This window comes from Ciconia boyciana, chromosome 9 (assembly GCF_034638445.1).
Source record: "Ciconia boyciana chromosome 9, ASM3463844v1, whole genome shotgun sequence".
NCBI lineage: Eukaryota > Metazoa > Chordata > Aves > Ciconiiformes > Ciconiidae > Ciconia > Ciconia boyciana.
In genome coordinates, this window is record NC_132942.1 from 7,151,190 (window position 1) to 7,168,545 (window position 17,356).

At 64.2% G+C, this 17,356-nt stretch overlaps 1 protein-coding gene across 2 annotated transcripts; it reads left to right on the forward strand.

Annotated features, from left to right (window-relative positions):
• The first annotated feature begins 1,162 nt into the window (after window positions 1–1,162).
• On the forward strand, window positions 1,163–17,270 carry SYNPO (synaptopodin). 2 transcript variants are annotated; one of them, XM_072872047.1, is made up of 4 exons: window positions 1,163–1,269; window positions 1,782–2,550; window positions 11,746–13,625; window positions 14,937–17,270. In XM_072872047.1, the coding sequence occupies exons 2-4, from the start codon at window positions 2,088–2,090 to the stop codon at window positions 15,714–15,716; spliced, it is 3,123 nt and encodes a 1,040-aa protein (XP_072728148.1). In that variant the 5' UTR covers window positions 1,163–1,269; window positions 1,782–2,087; the 3' UTR covers window positions 15,717–17,270. The 2 variants fall into 2 exon arrangements, with proteins under 2 accessions (XP_072728148.1, XP_072728147.1); XM_072872046.1 differs by lacking the exon at window positions 1,163–1,269 and adding an exon at window positions 1,315–1,569.
• Window positions 17,271–17,356: the final 86 nt, after the last annotated feature.

Here is a 17,356-nt window from a genome sequence, read left to right on the forward strand (position 1 = left end):
CCGCCGTTCCCCCACCGCAGTGCCAGGCCCAGACTGGCCCCCAGCGAGGCAGCAGATGTGTCACTCGGTATTTTGGCAGCGTGGGCAGCCCCGTCCCCGCAGTGTGTCCTCAGGGAACGCCGCTGCTCGGGTCTTGCCAAGGAGGTGTTTGCCCGAGGAACGCCGGGATCGTGGGCGCCTGTCCCCGGGATATGCCCATCTGCAGGAAGCGTTCCCGAAATGGAAGGGGGTGGCTTTGGGAGATGGTTTTCAGGGTACAGTGGGCTCGCCCAGCAAACGTCAAGGCAGCTCCGGTGTAGGATGGGCGGGAATCGTGCCGCCCGAGAAACCTTCTCCCTACGGATGCGGCGAGGGGGTGGGAGCGGGGAGGTGGCAGAGCTGCCTTGAGAGGATCTCTGCTGACCTGGGCTGGGCTGGGGCTATTTTCGGCAACTTTCTCTTTGTCCTCGTTTGAGATAAGCCAGCTCCCTCCAGCTCCCACAACTTGCCATGTTTCTAAGGAAAGATGTGGGTGGCTTCCTGCAACTATTGGGGCCCCCAATTGCATAAAGAGCAGGGTGAGATTCCTTTTTCAGAGAGAAATATTGAAATTTTCCCCCCAGGATCTCTTGACAAATCAGCGTTGAATAATTGCAGCAGAGCAAGGCAGGAGGAAGGATTTCAGAAAGGGCAGAAGATTTCCTTTGGGCATTCTCAAAAAAATGCAGCCTTGTGTCTGGGAAATGCCCGAGTGCCTGTTCAGCAGCAAAGCTTTCACTGGCTGTTTTCAAATCTGCCTTCGCTTCCAAAATAACCTCGCTAAGATGACCCTGCAGGGTCTATTCCTGCCTGAGCTCAACCTGTGGCATTGACCTAGTGCGTTTTCTTATTTCACTGAAAAACCTTGCAATAACTCAGGGAGGGTTTTGGGTCAAGCAGAAACCTCTTTTCCTCCTCGGCTGGCTCTTAGGCTGGGAGATCCATCACGGTCCGTGTGCCGGGGGCTCTGTGGGTCTCCCAGCAGCAGCGGTGCCCAGCGGGTGCTTCCCTGGGACCCAGCCTTGCAGCCGGCGTGGCTGGGCGATGCTGCGCGGAGCAGCTGCGGAGGACTCACGGCACAGGAATTTCCCCTGTACACTGTAACCCGTATCCTGCCCCGGGAGCGACGACATCCCCCTCTCCCAGCTGATACCTCGCCTCTCGGCTGTGTCGGTGCGCGCATTCGTCATTCGGCAGGATTTATGCTCAGCAGAAGGGAAGTGGGTCTGTCTGCGCTTGTCCCGGCACCGCGTGAGTCACTCAATGGTTAAACGCGGCTTTGTTAGCTGGATGCTGGGAATTTCGCTTTCCAGCATGATGGAGGTGGGAGCCAGAGCTCCTGCTAACCCTGAGGAACCCCCCATCTGCAGGGAACAGGCTTCTTCCCCGAATGCTCCCACCTCCTGAGCAGCAACCACCCCCCAGCACTGGCCACAAACGGGGGTCTCTGCGGCCACATCTGGGCTGCTAAAGCAAAGGGAGACGGGCACCGTGCTCCGGCCCTGGGCACTGCCTCTGGGGTGATGACAGTTGGGCAAGGGTGCTGGCGTGGTGAGCGTGGCACTGGGGGGGCTGCTGGGATGGGAGGCGTTTCCAAATGAGCTGGTAGGGAGTGTTTGCATCTCAGGGGGTCCTTCCTCGTGGGGAGTGGTGCTGGGGCTGGAGCCCAGGCTGGGGACGCCAGGACCTGCTCCGCTGGCTGCAGCCAGAGGAAATCAGTGCATGCACAAGCATCCCCAACACTCCCCCTTCCCTTCGCACAGGTCTTTAGACGCTGCTCCTCTGCCCGCCTGGACAAGAGAAATTCCCGCAAAATCTTCCTTGGCGACGTGCGTCCTCCAGGCAAATCCCTGCGGCTGGGCCTCCGAAAGCTGCCCACTCCCGTGGTGTCGTGCCTGGTCCTCCTGCCTGAAAGAGGAGTAAAGCTGGGCTTGCGCCCGGCACGTGGCCATCTTCCCTCTTGGATGCTGCCCGTGCTCCGAGGGACGCTGCCGGGGAGGAGCCAGCCCCCCGGCCATGCGGAGCAGGTTTGAAATGCCGTGGAGTGCCAGCGAAGGAAAGCGGCAAAGATGCTGAAGGCAACGCTCCGGCAGCCCTGCCTGCAAACCCAGCCCGGCTGCCCCACACCCGGCGAGGCCGTGCAAAACCCGTGTGTCCGTGGGACGGCCGAGGGGGACACCGGCTGCTGGCAGGAGAGGGGGAGCAGAGGGAGGCAGAGGTGCCGTCAGCTCCGGGACGCTCCTGCCTCCGAGCTGCTCGAGCAGCAGGGATGGACGGGGCTGCTGGGAGGGAATGCAAGCGGGAGCTGCCAGCGGGAGCCCGGGGGGCTCAATGGAGATGCGCCGGGTCCCACATTGGACAGCAGCAGCCCGGCCTCGGCGGCTGAGCCCGCAGCCCCCCCAAAATGCCCTGGCTCTGCCCCAGAGCTGCCCCCCACAGCAGCCAGCCCTGTGGCCGACCCCAGCCAGGAGTGGAAAGTGGTGAAGATCCAACGGGTCCTCATCAACCCCGCCGGCGAGCCGAGGAAAACGGGTAAGAGAAACCCCCTTTGGCCACCATCCCACACCCCGAAAAGCACTGCTGTGATCCCAGTGCCCAGCACAGCGGTGGGAACGCCTGGCTCTTCCCAGGGCGGGACCTCCGCTGGGTTAGAGGTCCCAGGCTCCCAGTGAGCTGCTGGGACTTTTTTAGCTTGAGATGATTTCTCTGGCCTTAAAAGTAAGGAGGAATCCGTGGCTTTTCTCGGGAGGGGGGTGGGAAGGCAGCGGGTGGGTTCCTGTGGTTTCCAAGAGCTCAACCGAACTCCAAGGGCAGCACAAGCGGGGTGGGCTTCCCGGCCCTCACCCCGGCCTTGGGGCTCGACGGGACCCTGCCAAAAGTGGGGTGATCAGGGACAGCTCTTGGGGTGCTGCCTGGGACAGGGACACGTCTCCCTGGTCAGTCAGGGCGGGGATAGCCAAGTATTCGTTAGGTGGCTTGGAGCCATCTCTCTTTCAGCCCCTGGTTTAAAAATTAAGCGCTTTATTTCAGGCCGGTTGGTTCCTACAATGCTCTCTGCCATCGCCTCGCTTCACAACCCTGTTTTGCAGCCGTTCCTCTCTGTGACTGCCCCTTCGGCCACAGTGACACAAATACAGGCGCATATCTAGGGTTACCACAGTCGCTCCCACGCCCAGACCTCCCCACCCAGGGGAGATGCTCCCACAGGATTAGACCCATCCTCTTACAGACATTGGACCCATTTTTAAACCCTGCTTCCACCCTTCTTTCTATTTTGCTCCTGCCCAGCTGTTATCTCAGCTGCCATGCGGCGCCGGGGCAGGTGTGTCACTGTCCCCATGGGATGGCGTTATCGGATGCTGCTGCTCTGCTCAGAGCCTGGTTTTCCCAAAGCAGCCCCCAGGATGGGGAGGGACGGGACTGGCTGAGGATGCTCGACATGAACCTGGTGTCCAGAATCTGTCCCCCGCCTTTTTGGGGTGTCAGACGTCCTCAAAACCAGCGGCTCCCTGGATGGGACAAGGGCTGGGAAGCTCAGCCAAGCCCTTTGGCTCCCTGCTGCCGCAGCAGCTCCCCGGCCGTACGGGCGTCGTGTTTCAGGGCTCAGCACACAAACCAGACGGACCCAAATAGTCTTCCCAGTTCTTACCCTGCTCTGGGATGGCAGGTCTGCAGCGGGGAAAGGTCAGGCCTGACTCTCTCCAGGCTCAGCATTTTCCTAACCCGCGCCGCCATCCAGCACTTTTGCTGCCAGCCTGGAATTTTAAAGTAACTCAACAGGTTTGTTGGAAAGAGTTTGTCTGTCCCGTTTCCTCCCCCTCCAAGTGAGATCACCACCAGCCGCTGCCTGCGGGACCCGTCAGACTTTCCAGAGCCTCCGGGCAGGATGTTGCTGAGGGTCCTGAGCGCCGGCAGCAGCGCCGGGACCTTGAGAAAAACCTGCAGGTTTGCGAAGGAGAGGTTTGGTCCAGAGCAGGGACTGCGGCAGAGGAGGGAGGGAAGGGCAGGTCCTTGCGCAGGTGGCATCGGAGCTGCCTCTGCAGCAGGGTGTTTGCAGGAACATCCCCGGGAGGTGTCAGGGATTTGCTCCTCTTCTCCTTAGCTGGCTGGGGGTAAAATACACCCACTCCACCCCCCATGCAGCTGCTGCAAGAGAAAGGGGTGCATCCATCTGCACCCAAAACCGCACAGGGGTGGTCCCACGAGCTGGGAGCCAAGCAGGTGCCCCCCCAAGCAGTGCAGACCCACCCAGGCAGATCCTGGGTGCCCCTTTGGTCCCTGTCCAGCAGCCCAAGGCCAGGCTGGCTGCTCCCAAATATCCGGCACAGCGGCCCGAGCTGGTTGGCACCTCTTGGGGCAGGCTGGGGAGCGCAGGAGCCCCGGGTAGAGGCAGCGGCTGGGAGATGCAGGAGGCAGGACTGGTTTCTCTGTCTGGTGTGCAAATAAACGGAAGGTTTCGCTCCCTGGGGGGCTGCCGAGCCAGCGCCAGTCTCCCTCAAAAACCAGAAAAGCACAAAAAAGCAAAGGACAGGAAGAAAGGAAATTAGAAAGGCAAAAAATAAGGCCAAGAGCTCATCCTGCGGTGTGGACAGGCGCGGGAAGGGGTTTGAGGCTGGTCCCACCTGCAGCAGTGCCCAGGAGCTCTGCAGCCCCAGTGGGAGCGGGGCGGTGGCGGTGGGAGGTGATGCTGGCTCCCCAGGAATCATCTCGCCCAGGGCAGTAGTCCCCCCGTCACTGGGAGCAGACCACCTGTGGCAGAGGGCTTTTGGTGCTCTTCCCAGGGTGGTGACACTGGTGCTGGCTTTTTGCCCAGCTCCAAGTGCCCCAACGCTTTAGGCAGAGGGGAAACCAGCAGCAAGGGGAGGCCCTGCTTCCCCACCAGGTAAGGTGCTGCAGGACCCCAGCAGTGCTGGGAGGAGGGAAAGGGGGTGAGGGGTGGGGTGGGGGGATGCTCGGGGCTGGGGTGAGGGGATGCGCAGAGCTGGGCAAAGGGGTGCCCCAGGATGGGATGAGGAGATGTGCTGGGCAGGGTAAGGGGGAGCCCCGGGCAGGGTAAGGGGGATGCCCAGGGCTGGGTAAGGGGGTGCCCCGGACAGGGTAAGGGGGATGCCCAGGGCTGGGTAAGGGGGTGCCCGGCTCCTCTCACACCGGCCGCGGGCTCAGGGCGGACCAGCCGGGACGGGAAGCGGCGGGCAGGGCCGCCGGGAGCAGCCGGGGCGGCGGGGCGGCTGCCGGTGCCGCCGGGGAGGGGGACCCGTCCCGTCCGGTCGGGCGGGGCGGGCAGGGGCAGGGGCAGGGGCAGGGGCAGGGGCAGGGGCAGGGCCGGCAGGACCCACCACCCCCCGGCCCCGGCCCCCGCCCGCCGCCCCCCCGGGCCCGCTCCGAGGGCGGAGCTGCCGCAACTTTCCTGCCCGCCGCCTCCTCCCCGGTGCAGTCGGGCTGCGAGGGGCGGCGGCGGCACCGGCACCGGCACCGGCACCGCGGGTAGGGCCGGGGCTGGGGAGGCGGCGGCTGCCCCCGGGCGGGGCTGCGGGGCTGGGGGTGCCGGGGGCGGCGGGCAGCCGGCCGGGGGCCGGGGCAGGGGCCGGGGGTCGGGGGTGCCCGTGCAGAAGCGGGGGGCGGGTGGGAGCGCAGAGGGGGCGACCGGGGGGCTGGGATCTGGGGATGTGCTGGGGGCTGGCAGTGCTCGAGGGGGGGGGGCGGGAGTGCACGCCCAGAACCCCCCGTGGGGTGCTGATGGTGGGCGAAGGGCAGGCGAGTGGAGCCGCAGGCAGCGCGGGGGGGAAACGAGGGCTGAGCGGGGTTTCTCTCTCGGTAAATCAGCCGGGCGGGTGTCGGTTCCCTCTGCCCACACCCGCGGGTCCGGCACGGGGCGTGGGAGGCACGGCGGGGGGACGTGCGGGGACGTGGGGGTCCCCCCCGGGGCTCGGCGGGGTCGTACCTCCCAGCTCTGCAGAGCGTCTTCCCAGGCAATGTTCCCTGTCCCCCCCGGCGGGGACGTGTCCCCTTCCCTGGCCGTGCCACCCCACACTGGAGACACGAGGTCTGTCGCTCCGGCTTGGCAGCCAGCGGGATGGATCCCTTACGGGTTGTGCAAGGGACAGGCGAAGGCCCTGTTTCATCCCGCTCCCCTCCCCGCTCCGTCCATCCGACCGGGATGAGCCGAGCCAGATGACCTTCTCTGGCCAGGCCAGCGCCTCCGGCTCATGGCACCAGCTCGGCGGGGCTGTCACGGGGGACCCAGCAGCCCGGGATGTGTCGCGGCGAGTCCGAGTGCCGCTGGGCATAGCGGGGCTGGGACACTCACCTGCCAGGCGGGCTGGGGTCCCCGTGGTACCCGGCCATGGGATGGGCTGGCTCTGTTGCATGCCAGGCAGATGGATGGCAGGGCAGCCCGGAGGAGGTCTGCCCAGCTCCAGCCTCCTTTTGCAAAGCTAAAAGCTTAATTTTGGCTGGCTGGGGGAAGGTGCTACCTCCACTTTTGCGGTAGCAGCTGCCTCTTCTTCCCCAGCGCGGATGCATGCAGGGCTGGGGCTGCTCGCTGCATCCCCTCGGCTTGGCGTGCCCCAGGAAAGCGGGGCTGGGGCAGGGGCAGCCCGTCCATATTAAAGAGCAAATCCCCCCGGCACCTTTTCCCCCTCCCCCCAGGTGGTAGACGGGTGCCCCAGGGCTTGGTGCTTGGAGACTTTGGGGCCATTTTGGGCAGAATTTGGGTGCTGAGCACCAGGCAAGGCTGGGGCACGGCTGTGAGCCGGGTGGAGCATTGGGAGGCAAACAGCTCCAAATCCAGCAAAGCCCTTGTGAACAGAGCACAGGGAAAACTTGCAAGCGCATCGAATTTTCTCGCTGTGACAGATTTTGTCACTGGCAAAGGCACCCGAGAGGAGAGGCCCAGCACGGTGCGCCCTGCCAGGCAGGCGAGGTTGCTTCCACCACAGCACCCACTGCTTGAGCCGGGGGTTTTCGGGTCTGCAGGGCCAGCATGGATAAAAACTTCATGGAGGTTTTATATCTGGGGTATAGGAGGGTTGGAAGCTGGGAACGAGGCAGAAAATTGTCATATTTTTATCCCTGTTTGAATCATATCTGTTTCTAGCTAGTTCGACTGCTTGTGTGTGCTACCCTCCTTGTTTTCCTAGCAGCAGATTATTTGGGATAACGCTGGGAGCTGGAGGAAAGCACAGGCTTAAAAGTGTGTGAGTTAGTGCGCACTACAAAAAATCCTGCACAGCTGTAGTTGGGGCAAAGGGCCAGTTGGCTTCTCTGCCAAAAAACCTGCTTACATTTCCTCGGTGTCCAAAGCCCTCAATGTTTGGGTGAAAACACTGGATTCCCCCTCCCCAGCACCGCCCGGCTGTAGATGTGCGTACGGGTTCGCGGCAGGGAGGTGGCATGGCGGCAGCATGTGTCCCTCCGGAGATGGGCTTTGTCTTGGTTTAATTCTTGCTTTTGCTGGTGGGATTTTGCCAGCAAGAGACACTGTTTGGGTTGTCCCACAGCAGCCCAAGAAATGTTCGGAAAGGGGGAAAAGCACCTGCTGGTTATGGATGGCGGCCCCTGCTCTGTGCGAAGGTGGATTTGGGGTCTCTGGTCCGTGCTCTGCCTGGCCCTGGACAGCCCTGGGGCCGGTGGGTGGGCCGGTGGGACATCCTGAGCATCCTCCTGTGAGCTGGCCAAGGCAGGCGGCAGTGTTGGGATGGCCAAGCATCCAAACTGGGAGCAGGCTAGGGATAGATTTTGGAGTCACCTGCCAGCCTTGAGTCCAAGATTTCACATGGCCTGTTGCATCCCACTGGCCTCACCAGCACTCTGATACCTCTTGGGTCCTCCATACGAGGACTGCTCACCGTCACGCCCGGTGCTTGCAGCCACCCAAACCTGCAAGGTGGCAGCTTCCAAGTTGCTGGTTTTCTTCATGTGACATCCCGGCCGCACCAAGACCAGCAACTTCCACTGAATCGTCGGCTCAGAGAGCCCTGGGGTATCTCCCCTCCCTGCAGTTTGGAGCCAAATCCTCATCTCATTCTAGCTTTTGGGGTGGGTGTCAGGGCAGGGAAGGCCACAAGCAGGATCTGATACATCCTTCACCATCATTTGGGGTCAGATGGTGACTCCAGCCTTTGCTGGCTGGACTTCAGTAGCTCTGCAGTAGCACTGTGCGGGGGGACCCATCCTTTGCACGGAAAGTTGAGCTGGAAGGAAATTTTTTTTCCCATCGGGCCAGGAGGGGAGAGCAACAAAAATGCCTTTCATCACCCTCGTCATCCTCGCTCTGGAGGAGAGAGCATAATACGTGCTGCGGGAAGGATGACTGACAGCTCGGTAAGAAGCTGTTAAGCCCTGCACTTGGGGGATATTGCTGGAAGTAACACCTGGAGCAACGGGAAACCTACGGAGCAAGTGCCTATATAAATATATAGATAGACATCTACAGGCTCCTCTGGCTGGAGCTGAAGTGCATTGCACTGAAACAGCACTCGGGGGCTGTTGGCCGGCTGCTCACGTGTGCCGGGAGTGCAGTGATGCTGTGGGGCACAGGGAACATCTCCTTCCCCAGCATCCCTGGACCACAGGGCTGGGGGCTGCCGGGGGACCCCCCAACACAGGGACGCGGCAGCGGAGAAGGCTGGTGGGGCCGGATTCATTGCTCTGCGAAGAAGCCGGGACCTTTGGAGAGGGGAGACGTTTCTTTCCCAAAGGGCGGCGTGGTGGCAAGCCAGTGCATGGCGTGGGAAGGAAGGAAGGAAGGAAGAGTGGAAGAGCGCGAGAAGAGCCGGTCACCCTTCAGATTTTGGACTGGACTCCTGTTAATGGGCGGAAGCCGGTTTCCAGTGCCGCGTGAGACCCGGGTGCCCTCGGCTGCGCATAGTTTTGCTTTCGCCTCCTCCCCGCGCCGCTCAGGCTGCCTTCAGCCCTGCACCCCTCCTCCTCTTCCCCAGCACCTGGACATGCTCAGCACATTGAGCTCCCTCCCACCTGCCTGGGGCCAGGGGAAGCACCCAGCCAGACCCACCCGAGGCTCCCCGGCTGGCAGGGGATGGCGGGGGAGGATGAAGGGATGTTCCCTGCGGCCGGGAGGGGAGCGAGGGGCGCAGGACCCACCCTGGGTGATGGCAGTCCCTCCGGCCACCATGGCAGATGGCTAAAGGCTCTCACGCCAGGTCGAGTAACCTCATCCTATGGCTCAGACTGGAGGGAAGGAGGGAGGGAGGTGGTCCCTGCCCTTCGGCTGGCGATGGGATATCACCCTGGGTTGAGCGATGGTGAGCCACATTTGCAGCGGTGCCTGCAGAGCTGGGTTGCAGGGCTGCAGGGTCTGACTGTCCGTCCGTCCTCTGGGCTGTGTGCGGCTGTGCAAGCAGGGCGGTGTACAGGGTTGTTCTCTGCGATTTCCTCTGGCCTGCCGGAGGCTTCGGTGCTCTCCATCTGTGCGATAAAAATTGAATGTGAAGAGCAATTATTGCCCCCCCATCTCCATTAGTACCCCGAGGGATTCATTTCCAGTGGGCTTGGGTGGAGCAGCCCGGGAATGGCAGGTACCAGGTGGGCAGAGGGGCTGCTGGAAGCACGTAGGGGATGGGGAGCCGCAAGGTGATGATGGGAGCGGATGCCACGTGGGGGATTTCAGGTGGGGGGCTCCCACCCGGCAGCACCCCTTGGCCTGGAGGGATGCCTGTGCCTAGGGTGTCAGCAAGGGATGGGGATACCTGGGGGAAGAATCCCGGGGGACAAATCCCAGTGCTGGTCCCGGCTACGCGGGAGTGTATCCGGCGGCTAGTCCAAGCAGGAACGGGCTGGCCAAGAGCTGAGTCATCCCTCCAGCGCAGAGGAGATCCCCCAAGGCCCCTCGGTTGCTGTTAAAAGGCAGTAGCAAGAGCGAGAGGCTGCGAAATGGCTCCGCCGAGAGCTCGGCTTCTTAGGCGGCCTCGGCCTCCGAGGAAGCAGGGATGCTCAGCTCGGAGCACGGATTTCGCAGACATCTGGAGCCTGTGGCTTATTTCTCAATGGCTCCTTGGCCGTATTTCTCCTCCGTTTCGGAGATAAAGGCAGCGAGGGCGACCCCGTGGAGCAGGAGCCGCAGTCCTGGCCACCCTCCAGCCAGCCCGGCCGGAGGAAACCACGGTCCCGCTCTGTGCCGCCGCCAAAGCAAATAGAAATGGGGCGTTAAACAATGCCGGGCGCTAACCGGGGGAGATGTTGGCCGCCGGCATCGTCGCTGCGGACAGGCTCCTTGTCTCCAGGAGAGAGTTTCCACTGGCATCTCTGCCTCCTCTCCCCTGTGCCCAGCCAAAACCCTCCTGTCAAGCAGCCCGAAGGCTTCATCCACCCTTCTCCTCCTCCTCTCCAGCCCCTTCAGGGAGGCAGGGCCATCCTGCACGCCTTGGCGGTGCTGGGGCCGGGGCAGGGACTTGCTGGGTGCTGAGGGAGGCAAGAAGGATGAAGGGTGAGGAAGAGGAGATGCCCAGTTTGCAGCAGCCCTCCTGCCTCGCCGTGGGCTTGCTGGAAGGATTTGGCTTAGTCATTCATCCCTTCCCTCGCTGGTAGGCTGAGCCACTGCTGAAAATATCCTGGAAGGCTCCCAAGCGGCACAGAAGGCAAGAAAATGAGAAACACATGAAGGAAGGGATGGGAAGGGAAGGGGAGCGGGTGCTGTCGGTGCCCAGAGGGTTGGGGCTTGGGGCGGGTGGCCCTGACCACCCACCTCCCTGCTGGGGCCAGAGCGGGGACACCCCATCACAGCCATCCCGGCAGCGCCTTTGGGGAGGGGCTGCACCCTTGGTGGGGGCTGGGGTGATGCTGTTGCTCCGCACCGGTGTCTGTCCCCGAGCAGTGGCCTCGGCGGGGCTGGGGACGCTGCCCTTCCCACGGGCGCTTCAGGGCGCGCTTGTAGGAAATTGCTCACCCCGAGAAAATGCGTTCCCGGCAGCTCAACATCCTTTTGGCCTTCGGGAAGGGCTGGTGCCCTGACCTTTTGGCCAGCACACAAGAAGCCCAGCGGCACTCTGGCCACTCACCGCGGGGCTTTCGCTGGGCTTTTAGCACTTTGCTTTTAGCACTCGCGCAGGCTCCCGAGGCGTGAGGTTGGTGCCTTGCTGCGGGCTGTGTCTGTGTCCTGCACAGCTTCTGTTGGCTGCTGCCATCTCGTGTTGCTCCGTAAATGGGTCCCCAGATGGGGCTGGCCACCGGCTTTGCCGTGAAATTATGGCGGGCTGGCATCTCCCTGCTGATGCTGGGGTTGCTTTTCTGCCCGCTCCGGGCTGAGCGTGCTGGGATTTGGGGCGAGGGGCCGGGGGACACGCTCTGGCCCCTTCCCTGCCCGCTGCCTTTTCGAGCCGGGGGCCAAAACCATGTGAGCTGCAACCTGAGATCTGCTGAAGCCCTTGGAGAAATTCCTTTCCCATACGGTCACCGCGGCGGGACGGGAGGAAAGGTCCTGAGTGCCCCTGGGTGTCCCTTGGGCTTTGCTATCTGTCCCCCCAGCATGCAGAGCTGCAGCTCAGCGTCTTGGTGTGGGCCGTGCTGCATTCCCATCACCCCTGGACTACGATATCCCCCCCCGCCGTGTACCCCAGCCCCAGAGCATCCCTTCTGCCTTCCCCCAGCTGCCGGGGAAGGAGTTGGGATGCCGAGGGAGACCTGGAGGAAGGGCTGCCAGTCCTGGACAGGGAGGGCTGGGATCCCACGTCCCCGCTGATCCCCCCTAACTCCCCTCTCCCCTTTGCCCAGGTCTCTCCCGCAGCGCCAGCCTCTCCGAGAAGGAGCTGAAGGAGGCGAAGGCGCGGAGCCGGAGGATTGCGGCGCAGCTCACCACGGCACCCGGCCCCAGCTCCAAGGGCGTCCTGCTCTTCAACCGCCGCAAGCAGCGTGTGGATGGGCTCGCCGGGGCTGGGCATGGCGGGGGGCTGCCGCTGAGCCCTGCGCCCCGGCCTCGGCAAGCAGCCATGGAAGAGGGCGAGGGGCAGGGGACGAAGCCGGAGCCCAGCCAGCCTGGCACCCCGGGAGAGGAGCCGTGCCGGAGGCCGCCTGCCGAAGCCCAGCAGGTCCCGCTTAGCATCTACCTGAAGGAGAACATGGCATCGGCTGCTGCCAACGGCGTGCAGGAGCGGGCTGCCGGCGGGATGGAGAGTGGGGCGGGAGGGCTCGGGGATGCGGGTGCCCCTGCGGGGCCGAGCGTGGCGGCTCTTGCCCTGCCGCAGAGCCCCGAGAAGGGGAAGAATGGCGAGGTGCCCGGTGAGGTGCCCAGCGCGCCGGCGGGGACAGCCACAGGGACGGCATCCCCGGCCAGCCAGGAGCAGAACGGGGCACAAAGCCGGCAGTACTACGAGGTCCATCTCACCCTGGCCAAGCCCAAGCCCGTGAAGAACCGGACGGCCAGACCCTTCGGCACCCAGGCATCCCCCACCAGTGGCCAGCCCACGGAGGGACCCCCTGCTGCTGAGCTGCCCCCGCCGCCCACCTATGCGGAGACCCTGAGCAGCCCCCCACCGCTCACCCGTGTCCGCTCGCCCCCCGCCTACTCGGCCCTGTACCCACCCCGGGAGCAGAAGATGCTGCCAGGTCCCCCCCTGGGCTGCGGGGTGAGCGGACCGAACCCCCTGCCCAAAACGGGGATCCTGGAGGAGTCAGCCGCCCGGAGAGCTGGCAAAAAGTCCATGTTCACTTTTCTCGAGAAGCCGAAGCTGGGCCCCAACCCCGATCTGCTGGACTTGGTCCAGAGTGCGGACAGCAGGAAGAAGCAGAAGGAGCAGGGGGAGCCCGGTGCCGAGGACGAGCCCTTCGCCCTCGGGGCTGAAGCCGCCAACTTTGTCCCCAACAGAGCAGCCAGGGGCGGGCAGCACCTCCCACCGGCTGATGATGCTCCGGCATGGTCCTCCTGCCTCAAGTCCCCCACCATCCAGCCCAAGCCGAAGCCGCAGCCCAGCCACAACCTCAGCGAAGCGAGAGGGAAGGGAGCTGAGCTCTTCGCCCGCCGGCAGTCCAGGATGGAGAAGTTCATCATCGAGGCTCCCTCCCAGCCCGAGCTGCTGCGGTCCCCGTCGCCCACCATGTCCCTGCCTCCCTCCTGGAAGTATGACGCCAACGCTTGCCTGTCGCCCATGGTCTCCAGACACCCCTCCAAGAGTCCCTCCAGGCCCTCCAAAACCCCCCCGGCATCTCTGTATGGCAGCAACCTGATGGAGAATGAGGTCTCCCAGAAGGAGCTAGAGATCTCCAAGCGCCAGCCCTACCAGCTCCAGTCTTCACTCTTCATCCTCTCCCCATCCAAGGGGCCAGCGAGGTCCATGCCCCGGGAGATGCCTCCACCTAGACCCTCTCTTCCTGATGCCTACCCCTACCCGCAGCAAACCTCCTGCCTGACCTCTCCGTTGCCTCCTTCCCCCATTTGGCATGCCCCCACTGTGCCCGGCACCGGCCAGACCACCTCCAGCCCCTTCCCCGGCGCTGCTGGGGCTCTGCCCCTGACTCACGGCAGCCGTGCCGGTCCTGGAGCCCCGACTGAGGTGCTGCTGGCCACCCCATGCCGCCTGCTGCCACCCCGAGCGAAGGGGGGCTTCCAGGCCCCCCGGCCTTCTTACTCCACCAGGAATGCCGGCATCGAGCCGCAGGTGTGGAAACCTTCTTTTTACTACAAGTAGCGGTGGTGGAGAAAAAAACATAGGGGTTTTAGGCTTCCCTCCGCCGGCCAAGTCCTCCCTAAGTGCTCACGGGTGTGCCAAAAGCCAAGCCAACCACAAAAAAGGGGGAAAAAAGAAAAGGAAATAGAAAAAAGAAGTAGCTGTGAGGCTGCAGTGCCGGGACCATGGGTGAGACAGGCGCTGCCAAGCCCCTGATGTGCTGGGAGCTGAGGGGTCCTGGGGAGGCAGCAGGAATCGGGGGTGTAGAGCCCCCAGGATCCCAAAGAGCTGTCGGAGCCTGCCCATCCTGCAGGACCGCTGGCACTTTCTCTCTTCTCTCACCTGGAAACTGTATGGAGCATCGCATCTCTGGCTCCGTCCTTTCCTTGCCTCCTGCCTTTCCAGCTCTCATAGCTGGCAGCTGCCGGCTCTGCCTGCTCACCTGCAGCCCCTCTGTCCTGCCGGCTCCCATCGGCCTCCTACCAAAGCAAACCCAGAGGGGACACACCGCCTTTCCGCCTCACTGTGCCTGCTCCTGTCTCTTTTGCTGCTCCTTCAGGATCTGTCCTCGTTTGCTTCCACGCCACGGAGGAGAGCCACATCCCTGGGGGAACGGCAGAGCTGGGGACACCACGGGGTCCCTGTCCCTCCCCACGCTCGCTCGGTGCTGGAGCTGGGGACGGGCAGCGCTGCTTGGCACAGCCGGGAGCGAGGGATGTGCCGGGCAGAGGAGGGCAGGGCCAGCTCGGCGATGCTCAGCCCGATGCTCGTGGTCCAGCCATGCCTCTGCCCGTCCCTTGCTCCCGCTGCTCTCCCCACGGTAACGAGTTGCCTTTCGACTGTGCTTTTATTTCTCCTGTGTTTTTCTTTTTTTTCCCCTCTTTCTGAATACACTCTCTGCGCTGTCAGACCTGGCTCTTCTCTTTTCTGGCTGGGGAGCAGCTGCTGGGTGATGGACCCCTGCAGCAGCGCAGGGGGGGTCTCCGTGCATCACCCGGAGGGAGGCTTTAGGAAGCTGCAGGTAGTGAGAGGTCCTGGGTCATATTTTGGGCAAGGATGATTAATTGCAGGCTCAGCCTGCCCCGACCCCCTTGGCTGGTGAGGGAGTGCAGAGGGAAATGCATCATTTGGGGGGGGGGGGCCCTTGCAGGGGGTGCAGTGCACAAGGATGCATCCCCAGTTCCCACAGGGCTGAGCCAGCACGGAGCTTGCCCCAGCCCCAGTCCTGCCCCTGTCCCTCTGCTCTGCCCCCTTCATCCCCCCGAGTGGTGCCGGCACTAACCCGCTCTCTGTCCCCTCCAGGAAAGGCGGCCGTCCCTCCCCGCCTCGCCCACCTGGACGTCCCGGCTGGCGCGGTGCCCGGGCAGCCTGGACGGCTGGGCCAGCCCGGCCTCGGTGCCCGAGCCGGACGAGGGACCCCCCATGTCCCCTCCGTGGAGCGAGAGGTCCCTGTCCCCGCTGCGGCAGGACGCTGACCCCCGGGCCAGCCGGCAGATGCAAGCGCGGCTCGCCAGGAACATCATCAACGCTGCCCGGAGGAAGAGCTCCTCTCCCAAAGCCGTGGGGCTGGACGGCTCCCGGCCCTTCACCCCCATCCCCGCTGGCCCCCCCAGCCTGCCCCAGTCCCCCCGGCCAGCGCGGCCAGAGAGCTCCAGAGCCCGAGCGCCGCAGGCTGCCAGCAGTGTGCCGGGGAGCCTGGGCAGCCCCTCGCCCACCCACAAAAGCCCACTGCGATCGCCCCGGGCAGATGGCCCCCAATTTTGTGCCTCCCCAGGGATGCCCCGAGCCACCTGGGCAGAGGGTCGCCGGCTCCTGCTGCCACCCGGTGTGTCCTCCTGCCCCGTCCCCGGGCTGTCCCCCAGCCCCAAGAGCCCCCTGCCATCCCCTGTGGTGCGCGGGCGGTCCCCGGCCAAGCGCTGCACCTCCCGGTCCCCGACGGACTCGGACGTCTCCCTCGACTCCGAAGACTCGGGGGCCAAGAGCCCGGGCATCCACAGCTTCAACCTCTGCCCCCGAGGCTGGACCGGCAGCCTGCGGCTGAAGCCAGGGGGGCTTCCCTCGGGGGCCCCCTGCACCTCCTAGACGAGCCAGCCCCGGCCAGGCCACCCTCTCCCCGGTCCCACCAGCCTGGGCGATGCCACCCGCTGACCACCCCACCGGGAACACCCCAACCCTCAGGGCTGAGGTCCCCAAAAAACGGTGTCCCCGCTCCCCGGCGGAGCTGCCGTGGCCCCTTGGCGTGCCGGTGGGGTCAGGTGCCTCCTGCCTGCCCGCCATCCCATGGCCCTGCTCTATTTTTACCGCCCTAACCTTTCGGGGCAGGACTGCGTGGTCAGCAGGCAGAGCAGGCAGAGCCGGCAGCGGGGGGAGCCAGCCCCCCCAGCACAGCCCCCTCCCTCCGCAGCGCTGCACCACGGAGCAGGAATGGGGAACGGGCTCAGTGGTCCCCTGCAAGCCCCCTGTCCCCAGCGCCGGGGTGTCCCGGACCCCAGCACCCCGCAGCTCTGCTTTCCCGGGTGGCACGGCCGGTGCCGCTGCCCGCGGGGTCGTGGTGCACCCAGCAGGGGTGGGCAGTGCCGAGGGGGTGCCGCGGCCAGGGCACCCTCTCCCAGCCTCCAGATCTGGCTGTTTTCAACTGAAACCAGATTTTGAGGAGGAAAAGTTTTGTTTTTTTTTTTATTCCAGCCCCCAGCCCCCCAATTCTTCATTGCCTTCTTTTTTTACTTCTGACCCCTTCTCAAAGAAATTCCCCCAAATCCTTCCCTGGTGACCAAAAAGAGAGCCAAAGTTATTTATTGCCACGTCAAGGGGACCGTTTACAGGTGCCCTCCCGCCCTGCCCAGGCAAAGAGGGACAGCCCCATCCTGTACCCTGTCACCGTCCCCATTGCCAGGCTCACCCCATCCCTGTCCCCACCCCTGCGGGATGGAGGGGCACAGGGGGACAGGCAGGCGCTGTGGCAGCCAGGGCGGGTGGGAGGAGGTGGGGGCTGTGGGGGGGGGGCCAAAGGAAGTGGTACAGATTGCAGAGGGTTTGAAGGAGGTGTCAGTGCAGGAGGCGATGCTGAGAGTGTCTTGGGGACAAGCCGGTGTCCCCATGGGGAGCCCTGCAAGGGGCTGGGGGGGTGGGCAGAGGCTCCCTGAGAGCAGCAGCGTCGGAGGGAGGCTCGGGGTCGGGGGGGTGAAGGGGAGAGGAGGGCGTCAGGGTGGACACAGTTACATGGCAGAGCCTGGGGAGAGCAGTGGGTGCCCAGGAGGGCAATGGGTCCCCAAAGCACTTGTCCCCACCCAGGGGCGAGCAGGAGCCAGTTGGGGTGCTAGGAGATGCTACGGCAGTGACCGCAGCCACCCGCCTAGGGGACGCAGCCTTAGTGCTGGTGAGACCAGCACCGAGAAAGGAGGATGTGTTTGGGCTGCCGGGGCTCCGGCACGTTCCCCATTCAGGAAGCCCCCGTCACCCCTTCCCTTTCCCTGGGACGCGCCGTCACAGCCAGCCCATCCCTGTCCCCTGGGGTCCCCCCACCCTGCAGCCTGCCCTTCCCAGGACACAGCCCCCCCCCTCGCTCCACCAGCCACGACGACCCGCCTTCGCCACACAGTTGTATACCCAGCTCAGAAATAAACTGCCATTATCCCACCCTGCCTGGCCTGCCTGCTCCGATCCGTCCCTGAGGTGGTCGGGGCACACATGGCACATGGCCGCCTCCTGCCGCTGCTGCACAG